Here is a 22,799-nt window from a genome sequence, read left to right as displayed (position 1 = left end):
AAAAAAAAGACCTCTTCCCTGGATGCGTCCGTTATATTAAAATTAACCCTCTACTGTAGAAGGCTTCACTTTTGAGTACCTGGATATTATTAAAACGTTGTTACTCTGTCCTCAGGCTAAATTCATTTTCTACAAGGTGAGTCAAACTATTTATATTTAAAAATCTATGTTCCTGTTCAAGTAGTAGACGCTGAATAGGTACAAAATTGTGTACAACAATAAGCAACTCCTTTAAACATAGAAGATAATTTCTGTTTGCAAGAGTATTTTTCTTCAAAAGGAGTTTAGAGTTGTGTGATTCACACACCATTAAAAGTATGTTGAAATAAAAATAATGCTCAGAGATTTCAGGGTCTCCAAAATGATTACCTATTTGGAAAGGGACACTCCAAACAAACTTTTATTTAAAAACACCTAATAAAAACCATTCCTCTTTTATTGCTAAAATGTGAAGAATTGCATCTGAATATTTTGCTTTAATGTGTTTGGTATTTGGTGACAGAAAGAATAATAGTGCAAATATATTTGTTTGAAGCTAAAATTTCTGTGAATTAAAGGATATTTAAACAAATAAGATCCTTTCGGCCCCACCGCCTCTCCACCACAATTAGCCAGCATAGTCTGGAGTTCTCAAAGAGAAATAGAACTTGGAAACAAAGAGAATAGTCCAAAAACCATGAAATAGTTAAGATACCAGAACCTTCAAAGAAGGAAAGAAAAAGAGTCAGTTTAAAATATGCCTTTGTGGGGCACTTGGGTGGCTCAGTCGGTTAAGTGTCCGACTTCAGCTCAGGTCATGATCTCATGGTTCGTGAGTTTGAACCCCGCATCGGGCTCTGTGCTGACAGCTTGGAGCCTGGGGCCTGCTTCGGGTTCTGTGTCTCCCTCTCTCTCTGTTCCTCCCCCGCTTGCACTCTGTCTCTTTCTCTCTCTCTCTCTCTCTCTCAAAAATAAACAAAGATTAAAAAATAAATAAAATAAAATAAAATATGCCTTTGTATTCTGTGTGTCCAAAAGACTCCCATGTCATACCATAATTCTCAAGTGTACAGACCTTTTACATTCTTGTTTTTAAAGATAAAATATAAGGGTGCCTGGGTGGCTCAGTCGGCTGAGTGTCCAACTTCAGCTCAGGTCATGATCTCGCGGTCCGTGAGTTCGAGCCCTTCGTCGGGCTCTGTGCTGACAGCTCAGAGCCTGGAGCCTGCTTTGGATTCTGTGTCCCCCTCTCTCTCTGCCCCTCCCCGACTCATGCTCTGTCTTTCTCTGTCAAAAATAAATAAGTTGTCTAGAACTTATATATATAGATATATAGAGAACTTATATATAAAGATAAAATATAAAAACTCTTTTTTTTCATGTTTATCAAGACATTCTGTCCTTAGGTTTAAATCAAGTTCTATTTAAATTTGAAAAAAAATTCCAGTTTTGATTTTAAAAATAATAATAAAAACAAAAATTAAAATAAAATAAAATATGCCTAATAGCAACGTGCCTAGGTGGCCCGGGGGATTAAGCAGTGGTCTTGATCTCAGGGTCTTGATCTCAGCATGTGCACTGGGCTCTGCACTGGGCATGAAGCCTACTTAAAAAAAAAAAAAAATCATAAGATAAGATGAGATAAGATAAAATATCTAAGAGCAAAACTTCCTCTTCTAGACAACTAGGAGTTAAATCACTATCCCCCTTCCCCCCCTCTGATAAAAGAGCCATTTATAAATGTCATTTTTTTTCTAAAGCATTCCAAATTTGAGAATAATGTATAAAATGCCTTCTAAATTTCAAAACACATTTAAAAGTTATTATATAATGAAATTTAAATTTTTAATGTTTACCTTTTTCTTCAAGAATGCAATTTTCTCAGGGTGCCTGGGTGGCTCAGTTGGTTAAGCCTCTGACTCTTGGTTTTGGCTCAGATCATGACCTCACAATTTGGGAGTTCAAGTCCCATATCCGGCTCCGTGCTGACAGTGCAGAGCCTGCTTGGGATTTTCTCTGCTTCTCTCTCTACCCCTCCCCCACTCATTCTCTCTGTCTGTCTCAAAAATAAATAACCTTAAAAAATGTTAATCTCTTTATTAAAAAAAAGAATGCAATTTTCTTTTTTCCCCTCTTCAGTAGTTACTTCAGACTGAAAAACTTTTAAATTTGAGGCCCAGCATTTCGAATTTCATACAGGAATTTGGATTTCTGAGCCAAAAAATAAATACCTGAAGCTTCGTGTAAATGCGATCTAAAACAGTACTTTAAATGGAAATAAACCACATTTGAAGTGTGTGGTGTTTGTAAAACAAAGATCTATTTTATAAATTGTCTCCAAAAAAATCCCTAGATCATCCAAAAATATATACAAATCAACAGAAGAGTTTCCACTCGATCTTTCTAGACAGTGTCTAAATGTGTAATATCAGGCATTCATTGTGCATTAATTTAGTTCTATTGTATCTTGATATGCTGTGGATGTTTTTCAAGCATACTTGGATTTTGGAAATTTAATTTTTGGATAGCATGAACATAATGCCTGTTTGAATTTATCCTCAGTTGTTTTAGCAAGTGGTATTCTGCCTTGGGGTAGACTTAATGAATGAATGAGGGATCATAAATAAATAAGGACCATACACCTAAAAATAGTTACGATGGAAATTTTATATTATATATATTTTGCCACATTAAAGAAAGAAGCAAAAAAGTAAGAACCCATCTATGAGAGAGAGAGAGAGAGAGAGAGGGAGAGAGGCAGGTGTTTCTGATTATTTTCCCCATAGAAACATAGAACTAAGTGTAGACCACTCAAAATATATAACGCTGTGATCAGAACATTTACAAATAGCAATTCCAATAAAAATACTAGTACAGGGGTGCCTGGGTGGCTCAATCGGTTAAGCGTCTGACTTCAGCTCAGGTCATGATCTCGCAGTTCGTGGGTTCGAGCCCCATGTCCGGCTCTATGCTGCCAGCTCAGAGCCTGGAGCCTGCATAGGATTCTCTGTCTCCCTCTCTCTCTCTCTCTCTCTGCCCCTCCCCACTCGTGCTCTGTCTCTGTGTCTCTCAAAAATAAACATTTAAAAAAATACTAGTACAATCAAAAAGACATGTTATGTTCTTAATAAATAAGTTACCTTTAAAATAAAAGGATGGGGGCGCCTGGGTGGCGCAGTCGGTTAAGCGTCCGACTTCAGCCAGGTCACGATCTCGCGGTCCGTGAGTTCGAGCCCCGCGTCGGGCTCTGGGCTGATGGCTCGGAGCTTGGAGCCTGTTTCCGATTCTGTGTCTCCCTCTCTCTCTGCCTCTCCCCCGTTCATGCTCTGTCTCTCTCTGTCCCAAAAATAAATAAAAAATGTTGAAAAATAAATAAATAAATAAAAAAAATAAAATAAAATAAAATAAAAGGATGAAGGTAGCTTCATGGGGATTTGAGGATTGAGCTGCTGAGTTAGGGCAGCAAAGGCAAACGGGGAAGACCACGCAGGAAGTAGAATCAGCACTTCCCACGGCCTGGAGGCTGGCATTCGGGCTGGCATGTCTAAAACCTCAAACTTACTATTCCTCTCTTGAGAGTCCTCAAATTCAAGGATGCTGAGTCACGCTCATAAACTCACTAGGAATTGAAGTACGTGGTGTAGACTTACATAAAACTCTCGCAGTGGCCAAACATCTCAATGGACCAGAGCAGCCCATTAACTCCCCTCAGGCAAAGCTGCACAGAAAAATCCAATTTTTAGACTTCTTTTTGGACGTGGATTCAGAGGGAAAGGAGTTGGTTTCATGAATTCGGTTCTGAGAGTCTGATGCATCTTTCTCCAAAACAGGTACCCTACATGCCAAGCAAAGCACACGTTTGTAGCCCGTGGGTGGGGCTTGTGTGTCTTATGACCAATGATAGGTGGGAGCTGTTGGTGGTGGCCACATGGGCTTTTCTTACATTGCCATGGTGATCACTCTCCCACTTTGGAGAGTTGCATGTTTTTCTGCTCACATTAATATTTCAAATCAAAATTAATTCTTGATGTGAAATGACAGGAAATTTGGAATTTACTCTAAGGTACTTAGAAATCAAGTAGGAGAGAGAGATAAATAAATTTGAGAAAATATAGATCATTATTAAAGCTGGGTATTGGGTTTTATTATACTCTTCTCTTTAGCATGTGTTTAAATAGTTCCATTAAAAAAATTTTTTTTAACGTTTATTTATTATTGAGAGACAGAGAGAGACAGAGCATGAGCATGGGAGGGGCAGAGACAGGGGGAGACACAGAATCTGAAGCAGGCTCCAGGCTCTGAGCTGTCAGCTCAAACTCACAAACCTCGAGATCATGACCTGAGCCGAAGTCGGACACTCAACCGATTGAGCTACCTGTCTTGGTGCTAGTCTGTCTCTCTCAGTGTGTCGTGCTAGTCACCAGCTCTACAGGTAGACCGCTTGCATTCAAATCCCACTTATGCCATTTGCTAAGTGAGATCTTGGCCTGTCTGTGCCAATTTTCCCCGCTATAAAAATCCTGGTAGTGGAGAAATCTACCCCACGTGGTTTTTGTAAGGTTAGGATGGCATCATTCATGGAAGGCGTTTGGCAGAATGTGGCATATAGTAATCACTCAATAAATGATAACTATTATTCTCTACCATATAGTGATTCTACAGCCCTGTGGGCAATATATTTCTACTCTCCAGTTTGAACTCTCAGGACAACCACAAGGACCATTTCTACAAACACATACACACGCATACACACTTTGCTTGCTCATCAAAATGTTTCCTTCTGTATCTCCCTGAATGCTCCTCAGGTTCATTCCTCTAGGTAAAATGTAAGAATGAATTAGAGTCCAATAAAGTTACCCATCCTCCCCAATTCCCCTACTCTCCACCCCAACAATATAGAAGAGAAGGGTTGCTTAGTCCCCTGTCCCTCCCTGCCAGTCAATCTCACCAACCCCCAGTCCAGACTCAATGCCTCACATGTGAATCTTTCCCCAGGAAGAAATAGACTTGTCCTCTCTTTTTGGTTCATCTGAAAACAAGAAGCCAAAGAAACCTAACAAAATAAGCTTTGGTACCCACAGCCTTGACTTCAGAAGATTAAAATTACAAGGTAAGAAATTCTGATTGGCAATTACTGTGAATCACCCATAGCAATGACTCCTTTTTTGAAAAGGAGTTTGTGATAACTATTTAAGTTTAAACTATTTAAGTTTGTGATAAGTATTACATTTGAAATAAAAGGTAATTCTGTGGAGTCATACTTAAAACTACAAACTCTAACTGAATTTGTGACTCAGTCTATACATATGAAAACAGAAGCTTAATGGTCCAAATAGTCAAGAGAATCAAGGAATATTGTTTTTACTTTGCTTATTTGTTTGAGTTCTTCCAAATTTACCAATTGGATACCATTTCCCTATTCGAGCATATAAACTCAGGAATATCAATGTCACTGAAATAAATGGACTATTGTCCATATCTTTCAAACCTACATGTTTACTCAATCAGCTTGTGCTGGAGCTGACTAACTGATAATGTTAACTAACCAGTGTGGGAGGCTGGCCAGGAGCACATAGGTTATGCCCACTGCCCACAGGGCAGAAATCAGGTTAAGAGGCAATAGCTTTGTACCACCAAAACATATTCTGTTTGGAACCTGGTCTTTCACTACATTTGCCACATCCATGTACCCCCATGAACCACTGTATGTCAAGTGCAAACTCTCTCCTGTTTCTCCCAAATAACCTTCATTTACAGCCAACTAATTCTTCCCCGTGTTACCCTATATCCAAGTTATGAATGAGACCATTTTCATTTTGCAATTTTTTTTTTTATTTTAGGAAGTTCCAAACTTACCCAAAGGTAGAGAGAAGAGTAGAATTAACCATCTAATGTATAATGTATCTATCGCTGGCCTAAATAATTATTACCATGCTTCCAATCTCGTTTCACCAGCTCCCCTCCCTTCCCCAATTCGTCTTTAAACTGGAGTATTTAAAAGCAAATGCCAAATATAATTTCCTCCCCGTTTTAGGTAAGGACGTCTTTTAAAAAAGTAACTGCCCTGCTATTATCACATTGAATGACCAGTAATTCTTTAATAGTATCTACTCATCCCCAATCCATATTCAAATCTCTCCATTGTCTCAGAGCTGTGACAGGAATGAGTAAGCGGTGGAAGCTGGGAATCGAACCTAGGCCGTTGGACTCCAGTGGACTCTAACAGCATAACTCATGGAAGGCGAGAATTCAGCAAGAGCTCTGCAGGGACAGACAGAAAAGGGCAAAATAAGCAGAGGGATAGGATACACGAGTGTAGTAAGCAGAAAGGTTGTTAGTAACCTCAACGAAGTGGTCTCAGTCAGAAGGGGTTTTCAAGGTTTCCTTTCAGGGAACTGACAAGCCCTAGGACAGCAAGTTTGGAGGCTACAGATGGAAACAAGTGAGAGAACCTCGCTAGATAGGAAGAGCAAGGAAACCCTGGGGGCGCAGCACTGAAACTGACTAACAGCTTTAGGACTTGCAGGTCCCCAGCATCTGACTCCCACTGGGACGTAGTGTAGATTTGCCACTGGCTCCATGGGAGAGCAGAAAAGGAAAGGGTGGTACGGCTGGGTGAAAGTAGACACTGGCCAACAGAGGGCTCTGCTTACCACGCAAATCATAAATAGCATTGTCTGCAAGATTCAAAATATCCCTTTGGATAACTGGAGATTTAACTATCCTTTTGGATAACTGTCATAAAACAAGGGCTAGATAATGCCTAGCTTTTAATCTAACACCTTTCTGGGATGCAGTTTCAACCCTTCCTGCCGGTTGATCAAATTTCAACAGGCAGCTGCTTCCGTGAAGTGAACCCCTTGTAAACGAGGAGTGTGGAAGGCTTATGAAGAAAGAACCTAAAGTGCAAGCGGAAGCTTTACAGCCAGGTCTTGGCTTCCTCAGAAGGGAAGGCACTGTCCGTCCAGACAGGCTGGTGTTCCACAATTAACCACAAGGGGACACTTTTTTGAGCCAAGCCCTGGAGTAGTGTTGAAAATTAAAGGGGCAAATGGTAACTAACTGTTTTACAGCCCCCCGATATAGGCATGTGGCAGCTATGAAATACACCATTAGGCCTTGGGGAAAATAGTTAATTGCCATCGCAGCCCTAGTAGGAGATTATTAGCTACTCATTGTATCTGCTATTGCCGTATTCTTTTTTTTTTTTTTTTTTTTTTAAGTAATCTCTACACCCAATGTGGGGCTCCAACTCACAACCCTGAGATTGAGAGTTGCACACTCTACCAACTGATCCAGCCAGATGCCCCATTCCCATGTTCTTTACAGTTCTCCTTTACTTCCTACTAGCCAATCTCTCACTACCCCCCTTCCCTGTGATAGCTAATAATGTTTTATATTAAATTTTCCATGCTCAAGTGACCATATGGTCCTCATAGTGACAAATGCCTACTCCCAAGTTAAGAGTTTGCCTTTTCTGTGAGTGAGCAGGGACTGAGATACCACCACTCTAGACGCTTATACAAATCCTGATCCATAACCATCGAATCCCACACAATAGCATCCAACCAGGTGACCCACATCCCAGTAAAATGTACGAGAGTGGGTCCCTGATCATGCAACCATTGATTGTATCACACACCATGCTTCCAGAAGCAACCAGCCTCACAGAGGGCTAGAACAACCAATGCACGGCTGAAGTGCCAGCGACCTTCTGAAAGGAGGGAGAACCATCTTTAAGGACGCATGTCCCCAAAAGCATTGGGAACGTTTCTGGGGACCAATGAGTGGAAGAGGGAGTGGGCCTACTTACTATCACTTCCAAAGATCCACTGTGGGACTTTGTGCTTCCCATCCATTTCTGGGCTCTGCAGCACTGGAAGTCATGGTCCCAAAGGAGGCGACTCTTGCCAGGGGACACAGTAAGGTCCCCCCGAACTACAACCTCAGGCTGATTCCAGGGCACATTAGCGTGCCTGTGCTCAGGCACTAGCTGGTGAAAAAGAAGCCACCCTCACCAGCAGGAGGAGCAGAGCTACTGATATATAGTAAGGACAGGGTGTTCACATGTGGAACCCAGGTAATTCTCCTGGAACCCCCTTGCTCATGAGTGTCTCCTGGAACCTCCTGGCTCACATGCAGCAAGCCTGGCCTAAAAAAGTTTCTTTGATGCAAGCTGAGATGCTTCCTGCCCACTGTCTTTGTCCCCTCCTTACAAGGTGGGGAAGCAAGGTGTCAGACTTGCTCTACAGCCTGAAGGCTGTTGCTGTCTTCCTGCTCTTTATCCTCCCTGGGCATGTTCCCCAAGTCTCATGCACATCTCATTCTGTGTTGGCATCTGCTTCCCAGGAGACCCAAACTAACACAAGCCATGAAACAAAAGAGCAGGGGGGGGGGGGGGGGGGGGTGGAAGAGATAATGTCAACAAGGGTCATCTTAATCAACAAAGTCTTTTAACATGATTAATAATTTGAGTTGCTTTTTTCCCCACTAGGTGTCTTTTTCTTCCCGTTACATGCCTTTAGCACCATGACCTGACCCTTTATGGCACTTAGAACACTTGGCGGGGGCGGGGGGGAGGAGGGGTTAAATTTGTATGTGGCTTGATTAATGTTTCTCTCTTTCTCTCTCTTGCCCTTGTAAGCTCCCTTGAGACAAAGTCCATGTGGTTTTTTTTTTTTCCAGTACTGCACACCCAATTCCTACTGTAATGCTTAGCACATAGTAGGGGCTCGAAATTATTGAGCAAATTATTACTGAGTGATGAAACTTACTAAGGAATATTTAGTCTACAGCAAAATTTACTAAGTGTAGTAGCAAAAGAACATTATTGACAGGACACTATCACAAAGTGTACAAAGTCCTGGGGAATAGACTTATGATTCTAGAATACTGATAATGGTCAGCTGCCCAATAATAGGTCTAACAAGAAGATCTAATAAGGAGTTGTAGCTAAGTCTCATGCTATGTGGGGTGACCTCCGTTCCTTAAGCAGAAATAAACAAGTGTCAATACTGTGGGGCTTTATGGGATTGTTTGCAGGCATCAGCATGAGGTAATTTGAAAAGCAAGCCCTGCCTCTTCCATCTTCCACACCAACCTGTGTTAGGGCTAGCCTGCCCTCTAGCCTGGCTTGTAATTCTTAGCAACTATGATATTATCATGTCCAGAAGGCCATTTTAAAGTATTATCTAGCAGGAAAAGATTTCTGATCTTTCCACATTAATAACATGGACACAAAATGTATGGCTGTGCTCGCACTCAGGGGCGGCTCTGCACTCGAGCAAATGCAAGAGTGAGCACCTCCTTAAATGCTGCACTCTAGGCATCTCATTGGTCTCCCCCTGGTCCTGACCCTGCATGGGAGCCTAAGAAAATGGCAGATTCAGGGGCCCCTTCCCAGAGCTTGGTAAATTACATACAACTGTCGCCAACTTAACGATGGTTTGCCTTACGATTTTTCAACTTTATGACAGTGTGAAAGTGATATGCTTTCAGCAGAATCTGTACTTCGAACTTTGAATTTATCCCGGGCTGGTGATATGCAATACCTATTCTCTTCTGATGTTAGGCAGTGGCAGACAGCCATAGCTCCCAGTCAGCCAATTGAGAGGGAAACCAACCAATACAACCGTTCTGTACCCACACACCCTTTCTGGTTTTCACTTTCAGCACAGTACTCAATAAACTGCATAAGATAGTCAACACTTTAAGACAGGCCTCGTGTTAGATGATTTTGCCAAATGTTGGCTAATGTAAGTGCTCTGGGCATGTTTAAAGGAGACTAGCCTAAGCTATGATGTTCAGTTAAGCTAGGTGTATTAAATGCATTTGTGACTTAATGATATTATCAACTAACAGTGGGTTTATCAGGATGTAACCCCTTTGTAAGTCAAGGAGGATCAGTACTTTGAACTGAGAATTACTGATAGAGGGAAATATCTACTTGACTTCAAGAGGGAATAAGTCAATTGGAAGAGGTTTAATTAAGACAAAAAATGAATGTGCATAATTTATAAGTGGCATTTCCGAAATCAGTTTGCCAGAAAAAATCAAGTGAAGGCAGAATGCTGAACCCTAACACATTTGTATCACATTTAATTAAAATGTTTGTGTTGTCAATGGAGCACTACGTGGCAATGAGAAAGAATGAATATGGCCCTTTGTAGCAACGTGGATGGAACTGGAGAGTGTTATGCTAAGTGAAATAAGCCATACTGAGAAAGACAGATACCATATGTTTTCACTCTTATGTGGATCCTGAGAAACTTAATAGAAACCCATGGGGGAGGGGAAGGAAAAAAAAAAAAGAGGTTAGAGTGGGAGAGAGCCAAAGCATAAGAGACTCGTAAAAACTGAGAACAAACTGAGGGTTGATGGGGGGTGGGAGGGAGCGGAGGGTGGGTGATGGGTATTGAGGAGGGCACCTTTTGGGATGAGCACTGGGTGTTGTATGGAAACCAATTTGACAATAAATTTCATATATTGGAAAAAAATAAAAATAAAATAAAATGTTTGTGTTGTATACAAAAGGAGAAACATGAAGAAAAGGGAATACCTTGGATAGGAAATCAAGACACAAATCAAGTACTGCAAAGAAATACTACGTATAACTTTATTTTTCTTTTGAATTAAGAAGGCTTATACAAATTTGACTTCATGAACAAAACAAATCACATGTTGATAATCACCAATAAGGCTTTACTGATCCAAAAATATTTGCTATAAGAAATGAGTCACTGTGTATCTCTCGTTTTAAGAATCACAACACTGTCACAATTTAAATTTATTGCCCACCTTTCCAATTAAATAGCAAAATCTTTTGGGAGATGATGATACCTCCATTTTTAATTTGAAATTATTGCATTTTTCAAATATTTTTTCTTAGAAATAAAAAGTAAATCATAAAGTGTGTTAAGTCCATTCCTCAAAAAATCTTTAATCACAGGCTCAACCGTATTGGTTGGGACTTAAAAATGCTTTAATTTCAGGAATAGTTTTTGTACAGGCATGATTGATAACATTAAAAAGGCAGAAAGCAATTGTTCCATGCAAATTATTAGCTCTTATAAAGTACCAAAGTGTATTCTTGAGATGTTAAGGCATCTGGGGACAAAAGACACCTCTAGTTTCCTTGGCTTAGAGCTTGGATTTATTCTTGAAAGATTCCTTCATCCTTTTGACAACAGAAATGTCCCCTGCTCCCTCAGGCCAGTTGTCATGATCTGTTAAGTAAGTAGAAAACCTCACGTCCAGCACAAATCTATGAACCTCATTAATCCTCTTGGTTTCCAATAAACCCTCCTATTTTCCCTGGTTCACCCCTCTTCTCAGCGGGAAAAAGAAATCATTAGGACAAATGGCAAAAGTCCTGAGAAAAACCTGCTTTGGAATCCCAGGTCTTCCCTGGATTAGCTCTGTAGCTCTTCCAAATGTGGAGAAGTTACTCTTCCTGAACCTATTTCCTCATCAATTATCGGAGGGTGTAACAACATCTGTTTTTTAAAGTCATGAAAATTAGGGGCGCCTAGGTGGCTCAGTCAGTGGAGCATCCAACTCTTGATCTTGGCTCAGGTCATGATCTCACAGTTCGTGGGATAGAGCCCCACGTCGGGCTCCGGCTGACAGCATGGAACTTGTTTGGGATTCATTTTCTCTCTCTCTCTCTCTCTCTCTCTCTCTCTCTCTCTCTCCTCTCTCTCTCTCCACCCCTCCCCTCCCAAAATAAACAAGTAAACTTAAAAACAAATAAATAAAGTGAAAATTAAATGTGACAGCCTGTGTACAACACTTGGCATACTGCAGACATTCAAAAAATCCTACTTCCTTAATAACCAGGATGACTTTAAAACCATGTCCTTACTTTGCACTGGGCACATATAGCTGCCTTTCCAGCATCCAGTCCTTCACCCTGTTTCCAGTAACCTCCACTTCCACTTGGGAATCCATGAGGTTCTGGGGAAGTGACCCCACTTAGGTTACTGACTGAGCTAAGTCAAACAGTGCACTCCATTCCCCTGGCTGTGGTTATTGGTTGAGGACAGCCATTCCCATAAGCTGGTCCAAAACAGAGGGGGTCTCAGAACTCTGCTAGAAATGCTGTAACCAAGTCATTCCCCTCCTCTCTCTCTGTCCAGATGGCTGTGAACAAAGAATCATGGCCTGTTAGGGGTCACAGGCAGCCTTCCTGTAACCAGGAGAGTCAATCTTAAGATAAAGCCAATACTGCATTAGCAAAAACAAAGGGAAAAGAAGAAATTTATTGTCCTTGATGAGATCTATGAGCATATGATTCAAGTCCGGCTTGCTTTTCAGTTATTCAGGCCAATAAATTCCTCTACTAGTTAGGTTTGAGCTGCAGCTAAAAGCATCCTGAACCAGGGCTTTCAATGTGCATTATCTAATATAATGCTCCCAACCGTTTATTCAATAAATGCTATAAGTGACTCCACTTTACAGGAAAGAAAGTGGAGGCCTACAGAAATTAATTTTCCCCAAGGTCACACAGCTAATAAGGGCCTAGCCAAGTCTCCATCCCAGCCCTTGTCACTCCAGGGCTGGCAATCTTGGTAGGTTTTTTGTTTTTCTGTTTTTTTAATTTTTATTTATTTTTGAAAGAGAGAAAGCACACAAGCTGGGGAGGGGCAGAGAGAGTGAGAGGAGGACAGAGGATCTGAAGCAGGTTCTACACTGTCACTATAGATCCTGATGCAGGGCTCAAACTCATGAACCATGAGATCATGACCTGACCGATGTCTGACACTTAACCGACTAAGCCACTCGGATGCGCCTAGGCTGACAATCTTAAAGAAAAGACTGGACACAAATGCTCAACATTCCCATTCATTATTTGGGGCAAGTATATTCTCAAAAAATAGATGTGGCTGATTTCTCCCAAAATTTCTTTCCCTTTATGAAGGAAAAATGAAAAATACCCTCAACTCCACTGGTGAGGAAAGTGGAGAGCTTCCCTCCCACCCTGGCCACTTTAAATATTTTCAGAACACAGAACAGCAAAATGTAGGCATTTCTGTCTTTCCAACCAAGATCCATCCTTAAAACCGTGGTATCTTATGCACATCACCACATTGATGTTATTAGTAAGGAAATGCAGATAGGGGAGGGGAAAATAATAAGTAAGACTGAAGTCCCATATTAATCATTTATTAATGCAAAGAAGGTCTTATGTCTTGATTAGACTGTCAGTATACAGAAGAGTAGGGTGAATGAACCCAGGTCCCAGATATGAAATTGAAATACACATGCATTACATCGATCACGTTTTTTTAAGTTTATTTATTTTGAGAGAGAGAGAGAGAGAGAGGGAGAGAGAGAGAACCAGTGGGGGAGGGGCAGAGAGAGAAGGAGAGAAAGAGAGAATCCCAAGCAGGCTCCACACTGTCAGCATGAAGCCCAATGTGGGACTGGAACCCATGAACCGTGAGATCACAACCTAAGCCGAAGTCGGACACTTAACCGACTGAGCCACTCAGGTGTCCTTACATTGATCACATTGTAGTTGCTCGTAGCCACTTCCTCAACACTCTTCAGCAACAGTGCAAATATGTCTGCATTTTATATTTGTGTGCAACATCTATATTTGGTTGAGCCGTATAAAACTACTGCTTTTGTATATTAAGAATGGTTGAATACAGCAAATTCATATGGTTTTGCTCAGTCTATATCCCAAAGATAATGTAAAATAATACCATACCACCAACCCCCCCCCCCAACCCCAGCCTACCAGGTCTGATTCTTCTGTTCAGATACACAAGCCACTTATTAGAGGAACAGAGAAATTAAATCTTAAAAATATGGCAACCTCTTGCCCCTTTTCCCTCTCCTCCTTATAAATGTATACTCGTATAGAGAATAGTTTTCATGACTAAAATTCCACCAACCTATGCACACACAGGCAACTTTTTAAATAGATAAAGTTGTGTGCTATAATAAAAATATTTAGATATTTTCTTCGACTGGGATCATTTCCTTTAAAGATCACATCAGGAATATAAATATTTTGTACATTTTTGATGTTCCATAAGAGAAAACCCTAATCCCTTTTGTTTTTTTTTTAATTTTTTTTAATGTTTATTTATTTTTGAGAGAGAGAGAGAGAGAGAGAGAGAGAGAGAGACAGAGAGACAGAGCATGAGCAGGGGAGGAGCAGACAGAGGGAGACACAGAATCCAAGGCAAGCTCCAGGCTCTGAGCTGTCAGCACAGAGCCCAGTGCAGGGCTCGAACACACAAACTGTGAGATCGTGACCTGAGCCACCCAGGCGCCCCTCCCTAATCCCTTTTGTAAGTGCTTAAGAAATTTTGAAAACTTGAACATGAAAAGGCATAAAGTCAGTGACTGCTCATTTCTTGAGTGCTCACCTGGTACATCAAATACTTGCGTATATAGAGACTGGCCCCCGTCCACCTCCACCAACTGTCCAGTGATAAAGGAAGCTGCTGGAGACAGCAGGAAGCAGACTATCGGGGAGACCTGGAAACAGAAGTACACACATACAGAAAAGTGGATACAACCCATTTGGGGCTGTTTCCATACCCAAGGAAACATATCTCAAAACCCATGACTGTAACATGAATTCTACAGTCCGTGTGCACCATACTCTGACAGAACAGACAACCACCTTTTTCTATTTGAGCACCATTGAAAACAAAGTGACTAGTGCAGCAAGATAGGAAAGAATCTAGACAGTGTCAAACAAGCTACACGATGTGAATAAGCTGAAAGTGATCACTGTGCTTAATCTTTCCCAAACAACTCAGTTCCTTCCACACCTTTCATTGCCCGCCATAACCCCACTTTTCTTCCTCTTCTTCTTTTCTTTTAATGTTTATTTATTTTTAGGAGAGAGAGAGAGAGAGACAGAGCATGAGCTGGGGAGGGGCAGAGACAGACAGGGAGACACAGAATCCGAAGCAGGCTCCAGGCTCCGAGCTGTCAGCGCTGAGCCTGACGCGGGGCTCGAACTCACGGAGCGCGAGATCATGACCTGAGCCGAAGTCGGATGCGCAACCGACTGAGCCACCCAGATTCCCCATAACTCCACTTTTCAATGCCATCATATGCCTTTTATATTTTTGTCCCTGAAATAGCCAATGCGTCTATATAACAATAAATTGGCATTGTAGCTTGCTCAGTCAATGGTCTTGCAGGCTGCAAGGCCAGGAACTCAGACTACAGGAGCTTCCTACAAGGGGGACTTCAAGACCCCACTGCATCAGAGGTAGATTCAGAGGTAGATGATTGAGTACAGAATTCAGAGGTAGATGATGAATACAGAAACATCTACTCCCAAAACCAAAAAGAAAGAGGACTTATTTCACTGGACAAAAAGGAACTCTCTATGAGGCTATTGGTGCAGGAGGAGTTTCTCAAAGGGAGATCCCAAACACCTGCATTAGAATCCTTGGGTCCCTACCTGAGACCTTCTAAATTGTAAGCTCTGGGGTTGGAGACCCAGAATCTGCTACTTTATGAAGCTCCCTAGCAGAAGTGAGACAAGGGGGAGGCTAATGGTGCTTAGGGCGCAGTATTTAAGGAGGCACTCACTCTCAGGGCAGACCCTGCCCTTGTGTGACCCTGAGAGTGAGGCACATCCCTAAGTTTTATGTCCATGCCTTGCTTGCCTCACCCCAGTTAGGGCTGTGTACCTAGAGTGTTCTCTTACATAGCTATGCCTCTTTGAGACTGTGAGACCCTGGAAGGCAGGCATAGCCTTCTCTCCATCCTTGTGTCCCCAGAAGCACTGGCCACATGACACAGCCCACTTTCCATATGGCTAGTCTGAACTGAGATGTGCTCTACGTGTAAAATACACTCTAGATTTTGAAGACTTGGTCTGGAGAGAAGAGGCAAAATCTATAGAAGAATGTAAAATGATGTTTTAGATACATTGGGTTGAATGAAATTTTATTAATAATATTTAATTAAATTCTTATCTATTATATATTGGTTATAACAATATTCATTTTATATTTTTTTACTCTTTTTTTTTAAGTTTATTTGTTTTGAGAGAGAGAGCATGCATGCATGAGAGTGGCAGAGGGGCAGAGAGGCAGAGGGAGAGAATCCTAAGCAGGCTCCACACTTAGCGAGGAGCCCACCACAGGGCTCAATTCTCACAAACTGAAGGTCATGACCTGAGCCAAAATCAAGAGTCGGATACTCATCCGATTGAGCCACCCAGGTGCCCCTTTACTTTTCTTAATGTGGCTAGTGGTTAGCTTAAAATTACACGTGTCACTATTACGGTATTTCTATTGGACAACACTGGTATAGAGAATTAATCATTGAAAAGTTTCCAGGTCCCTGAGAAAGGGGAGAGAGTTCTGACCTATGATCAAAAGAAACCACCAGAGCTTGCATTAGCCTGTGTTATCAATCAACAACATCTCACCCGGTGAGTCAGGAAGACTCCACTCCAGTATGCTCCTTCCTGAATGCCAGCCAAACAAAAACCCTCTCTCCCCGGCAATCATGCCCTCCAGAAGTCTGCAAATCCCTAAACCACACTTGCCCCAGGAAAACAGAAAGAGCCATAGTCTGCTCTGTTCAGAGAGACTGTGCCCGACTAGTAATAAATGTGGCTTCGTGCTGAATTTTGTTTGAAATATTTACTGATGGCCTCGTGTGTTTCGGATAAAATAAGCACTTAATAAATGTTTACAGAATGAAAGCTCTATATGCATCCCTTGCCTAAAATGAAGGGAAGTTACATCACCCAGCTCCTGCTACAGTGTTTTGCCCAGAGACTAGGCACCACTAAATGATACTGAATTGAATTGAAGCTATCTGTTAGGTAAAAGATAGATAAATATTCATAGCTCATGGTTTACTTTAGGAGCTCAACGTGGAGCTAAACTGAACCAATACAATTTTTATAATCACCAAATTAACTAGGCACTATTGTAATATCTTCCAATAGACTCTTCTAAACTTTGATTTTAACAAAATCCATTTGATGGATGGGTTTGAGGAACCAAGCCATTCACAAGAGTTTTATCAATCAGTAAACACTATTAAAAACCAGCAGCCGAGGGCACCTGGGTGGCTCAGTCGGTTAAGTGTCCGATTTTGGTTCAGGTCATGATCTCGCGGTCTGTGAGTCTGTGAGTTCGAGCCCCGCATCAGGCTCTGTGCTGACAGATCAGAGCCTGGAGCCTGCTTTGGATTCTGTGTCTCCCTCTCTCTACCCTTCCCCATTGCACTCTGTCTCTGTCTCTGTCTCTGTCTCTCTCTCTCTCAAAAGTAAACATTAAAGACTGGCAGCTTGTCTCCACTTTATCTATGTGGGTAACGCCTCTTTTAGCACAGTTACCTCTTTACTTTCTGCTCCGTTTATTAAAGACCCCGGGGATTTTAAATATGCAAGCTGGGGGTTGAATCCCAGGACCATGAGCCATGTATGACCATAGACAAGTTACCGCACCTCACTGGCCCTTAGTTTCTTAATTTCATAAAATGAGAAGGCTCTGCCAAGTGCTGCATTCCTTCCCCCAGAATGTCGAAGGACACCCTAGGAAGTCTAGGCCATTCCTTTTAAAAGTACAGCTAGGTTCTGACCCTCCTGACTGTCACTTAAAAGCCAGCAACTCATTGAAAGCAGTTCAGTCAATGGCCTACTGTGAACGTTCTGCCCCAGGGAGGATTCGCTGGGGTGATCAGAGTATCTGGGAAACACAACCTGACCGAGGGATGCCAGGACAATCAGGCAGAGGCACCCCCTTGTTCTGCATCTCCCGGAAGCTCCCACCCTCTCTCCTTCCCCTTCACATCTAAACTATTTGAAGGTTTCACCTACATTAGTCAAAGTATGGTCAGCAAAACCCTGGGCATACCTAAGACCTTTTCAGGTGCTTTGCAAGGACAAAACTGTTTTTGTTATAACACTAACTCTTCATTTGTCTTTTTCACTGTGTTGACATTTGCATTAATGGTGCCAAAGCAGTGGTGGGAAAAACTCCTGGAGCCTCAGCTCAGAAATCAGCAAATCATGGCAGGAATACAAAGAGGAACCAGGTCCCTAGGCTAGTAGTGGTCATTATATTCTTCACCGGCAAGTACACATGGGGGGAAAGGCCTGTTTCACTTTAGAATATCTTTGATGAAGCAGCAGAATTTATTCATCATATGAATCTCAACCAGTGGGTACACGCCTTCTTAATATCCTGCGCTATAACGTGGGAATTACTCATTAAGCTTCTCTACTGCAGTGGAAGTAGAAGAGTTGTGATCTGAACTAGTCACTCTCTTCATGAAATACAATTTTTCACTGGGATAAATGACTAACACGCTACGGTAATTCCCGCTGGGGTATTTGGCAGCCTTTTTTTTTTTTTTTTTTTTTCCCAAAAATGAACAAAGTGAGAATGTCTCTTCAAAGGAAGACAACGTTGTTTTTTCGTGTTTGTTGTCAATAATAAGATCTGAGCTTTCGAGTGAAAATGAGGATTTTGGAAAACTTGCACGTGTCAACATGAGCTTGACAATTTCCTAACACTTCAAGATTTTTCTGAAGAGATCAGTGGTGATATTAACAAACGTGATCTTTTGTGTAAGGGATTTTTTTGATATAATGGATTGCGTGTCGACATCCAGAAGATCTCCATAACTCAGTGAACCAGTTTTTTACCAAAACTGATGCCAATAACTGATGTTATAAAAATCGTGTGTGGCTGAAAGTCCCAAAGTGCAAGAAAGACTAATGGATTTTAATGTAACAGAGTATAAAAGATTCACTCACATGGTTTGAGATTGATGGCACATTGCAACCTATCTTTAAGAAACAGACACTCGTCAAACATCAAAGAAGAATATCCACAATTATCTGAAAGGTCCATTAAAATGCTCCTTCCTTTTCCAACTGTACATGTACATGAAGTTGCATTTTCTTCATATGCTTTAAACAAAACAACATATTGCCAACATATCAAATGCACGTGCAGATAAGAGTCCAGTTGTATTCTATGAAGCCATACCTTAAAGAAATTTGTAAAAGTGTAAAGCAAATACAAAAAATGGTTTTCCTTTGCTTTTTAAAATACAGTAATTTTTTATTAAAAATATCATTCATGTTAACATGTAATGCCTTTATTATTTTAAATGAACTGATCAGTATTTCTTAAACTTCTCAATTTTGATTTCTGTGCAGTAAATATAGATAATATAGTTCATATAAGTGAAGGGAAATGTCCTGTCCAATGAAAATTTAATCATATCATCTCCTTGATTAAAATCCTTAAACCCCTCTTAGTTTTCAGAATAGAAATACGAACACCTTGTTTACAACGGCTCATGAAATGTCTGATTTAACAGTACCTCCCAAAAACTGAATATGCAAAACTATTTTACTTCAGGAATTCTAGAAAAGTTACTTCTCACATAAGAGTGCATGTGTGTGTTTAAGGATGTTCACTGAAGAATTACCACAATGCTGAAAATATAAATGGAATCTAAATGTGCAACAATGGAGCCTAATTAAATATATCATGATCTATCCTTAGCAAGCTGCAGAAAAACACACACAGTAGAATTCCATTTTGTAAAAAAAAGTCAATAAATACAGGTATTTTTGTGTATGCATAGTAAACTTCTGAAAAAATATACATCAAAACGACAATGAAAGCTAGTTTAGGAATTAGAAAACACTTTCTTTTAAGAGTTTTATGGTTTTACTTTTATATTTAGCGTTTTAATATATCTGAAAATGATTTTGTATGTGATACAAGATAGGAGGCCAACTATGTTTCTTTTTTTAATGTTTATTTATTTTGGGAGAGGGAGAGAGAGCACACACACATGCACACGTGCAAGCGCAGAAGGGGCAGAAAGAGAATCACAAGTCGGCTGCAGCCTCAGCACAGAGCCCTACGTGGGGCTTGATCCCCCGACCATGGGATCATGACCTGAGCCAAAATCAAGAGTCAGACCCTTAATGGACAGAGCCACTCAGGCACCCCAGCCTAATTTATTTCTAGTTAAACAGCCAATTGCTGTAAAACTTCTGCTAAACGGTCAATCCTTTCCTCACAGATGTGCCATGTTACTTTCTCTTTATAAACTCCTCGTGTATACATGGTACTGATATAAGAGTGCATTCTGTTCCACTAACTTTATTTATTTATTATTTTTTTAAATGTGTATTTATTTTTGAGACAGAGAGAGACAGAGCATGAACGGGGGAGGGGCAGAGAGAGAGGGAGACACAGAATCGGAAGCAGGCTCCAGGCTCTGAGCCATCAGCCCAGAGCCCCACGCGGGGCTGGTACTCACGGACCGCGAGATCGTGACCTGAGCTGAAGTCGGACGCTTAACCGACTGAGCCACCCAGGCGCCCCATAAGAGTGCATTCTGTTCCACTAACTTTAATCTGTTCCCGTGCCAATACCAGATATTGTATATAAGTATAGCATTATAGTATGTTTTGACATTGGGAAGGTCAAATCCCCTCCATTATTTTTTTCAAAACATTTTTTGGCTGTTTTTGCATAAATATTTTTCTAGACAAACTTTAGAATCGGTGTGTGTAATTCTGAAACTACATTAAACTTATACATTAATTTAGGGAAGCTTGACTTTATTTACTTTTATTTTTTTACCATTATTTTTTTAAATTGAAGTACAGGAGCGCCCGGGTGGCTCAGTCAGTTAAGCAACCGACTCTCGGTTTTGGCTCAGGTCATGATCTCACGGTTCTTAAGTTTGAGTCTCGCATCAGGCTCCGTGCTGACGGTGCAGAGCCTGCTTGAGATTCTCTTTCTCCCTCTCTCTGCCCCTCCTCCACTCGCGTGCTCTCTCTCTCCCTCTCTCAAAATAAATAAACTTAAAAAAAAGTGAAGTAGAGTTGACACACAACGTTACATTAGCTTCAGGCGTTATGACCTTGTATTTGACAATTCGGTCTGCTATGCTATGTTCACCGCAAGTGTAGCTACCATCGGTCAACATACAAAGGGAAACCTGATTTTAATAAAATTGATTCTCTCCATTGAGGAATAGGACATGTCTCTGTTTATTCATTTTTTTCTGTTTTTTAGTAATACATTTCTTTTTGTTTAGAGCTAAGTTTACACCAGGTATTTCTGTTTTTCCTATTATTGCAGGAAAGGCATCCTTTTTTTCACTATATTTTAAGACTGTGTTTTTAAGACTATATTTTGAGATATTGCTGGCCTTTAATAAGCTACTGATTTCTACATACTTAAATATGGCCCTTAGAGAAAGCACATATGGAACTTCACATAGCCATAATCATCTGGCTTTGCTTAGGGTCCTGGGTACCAACAAAGAACATGTGATAAAATAATACAGCTGAAAAGTGCAATGAAACATTAAGACCATGCTGTTCTTAATTCACACTGCGTTCAATCCTGATTAAGGATCAGGATCTTTATTCTGTGGGCGTGCAAAGCAGGGAGCCAGAAAATAACAGGGGAAATGGTCTGGTAGCAACGGGAGCACTCATGTCTATCAGCCAACCAGACGGTGTAAAAAGGACACCAAATGTTACAAATTTCCAAAGTATAAAAGAAAGTAATTGGGGGTTGGCTGGCTGGCTCAGTCAGTGGATCATGCAACTCTTGATCTTAGGGTTGTAAGTTCGAGCCCTCTGTTGGGTAAAGAGATCACTTAAAAAAAAAAAGTAATTAGAGGCGCCTCGGTGGCTCAGTCGGTTAAGCGTCCGACTTCAGCTCAGGTCACAATCTCACGGTCCGTGAGTTCGAGCCCCGCATCGGGCTCTGGGCTGATGGCTCAGAGCCTGGAGCCTGCTTCTGATTCTGTGTCTCCCTCTCTCTCTGCCCCTCCCCCATTCATGCTCTGTCTCTCTCTGTCTCAAAAATAAATAAAAACGTTAAAAAAAAAAGTAATTAGAATCAATATTATTAGAAATATACATTACCTCCTCAGGAATTCCAATTCGCTTAGCTGGGATTCTCTCAAAGCACGCAGCAAAAATGTCTTCTGCCAAAGGACCATAGTTGTCAACAGCAGTCGGGGAATAAATGACGCCCTATGTTTAAGAATAAAATGAGACAAGGGGCGCCTGGGTGGCTCAGTCGGTTGGGCGGCCGACTTCGGCTCAGGTCATGATCTCGCAGTCCGTGAGTTCGAGCCCCGCGTCGGGCCCTGTGCTGACAGCTCAGAGCCTGGAGCCTGTTTCAGATTCTGTGTCTCCCTCTCTCTGACCCTCCCCCATTCATGCTCTGTCTCTCTCTGTCTCAAAAATAAATAAAAACGTTAAAAAAAAAAAAGAATAAAATGAGACAAAATAAAGCACATAAAACTAAATTTTAATCTCAAAGACATCAAGGCAGTCTATTGCCCAATGCCAAAAAGTAAGTGGGTTAATTTTTACAGAAAAGTCAACATCTCTAATATTAATTTTTCTCAATATTGTCAAAGAAGTGCAGCTACCATGTTACAAATGGATTATCTGAATACTCACTTTGTGACCTCCTCTCCCTTAATTACCAGACAAGCCCTAGATTTTTTCTGAGTAGACTTGCTTTCTTTTTTTTTTTTTTTTTTTAATTTTTTTTATTTTTGGGACAGAGAGAGACAGAGCATGAACGGGGGAGGGGCAGAGAGAGAGGGAGACACAGAATCGGAGACAGGCTCCAGGCTCCGAGCCATCAGCCCAGAGCCTGACGCGGGGCTCGAACTCACGGACCGCGAGATCGTGACCTGGCTGAAGTCGGACGCTTAACCGACTGCGCCACCCAGGCGCCCCGACTTGCTTTCTAAAAACATAACTGTGTGAATAGATCAGACAGGCACTTAACTAGGAACAGCGGGACAGGGGA

General features: G+C 41.3%; 1 protein-coding gene across 5 annotated transcripts in view; it reads right to left on the bottom strand.

Moving 5' to 3' along the window:
- Positions 1 to 1,381: 1,381 nt before the first annotated feature.
- PECR (peroxisomal trans-2-enoyl-CoA reductase) overlaps positions 1,382 to 22,799 on the bottom strand; it is a 37,833-nt gene continuing 16,415 nt past the window's right edge. Inside the window, exons 6-8 of one of the 5 annotated variants that reach the window (XM_049614941.1) lie at positions 21,896 to 22,006; positions 14,361 to 14,472; positions 1,382 to 1,585 (exon numbers count right to left, since the gene is read on the bottom strand). In XM_049614941.1, coding sequence (XP_049470898.1) covers positions 1,404 to 1,585; positions 14,361 to 14,472; positions 21,896 to 22,006 — 405 coding nt within the window. In that variant the 3' untranslated portion in view covers positions 1,382 to 1,403. The other 4 variants (XM_049614942.1, XM_049614944.1, XM_049614940.1 and 1 more) reach the window with 4 other exon arrangements.

The sequence above is a fragment of the Panthera uncia genome (assembly GCF_023721935.1).
Source record: "Panthera uncia isolate 11264 chromosome C1 unlocalized genomic scaffold, Puncia_PCG_1.0 HiC_scaffold_3, whole genome shotgun sequence".
In the NCBI taxonomy this organism is placed as follows: Eukaryota; Metazoa; Chordata; class Mammalia; order Carnivora; family Felidae; genus Panthera; species Panthera uncia.
The sequence above is the reverse complement of the archived record's forward strand: the minus strand, read 5'-3'. Positions and strand labels throughout refer to the sequence as shown.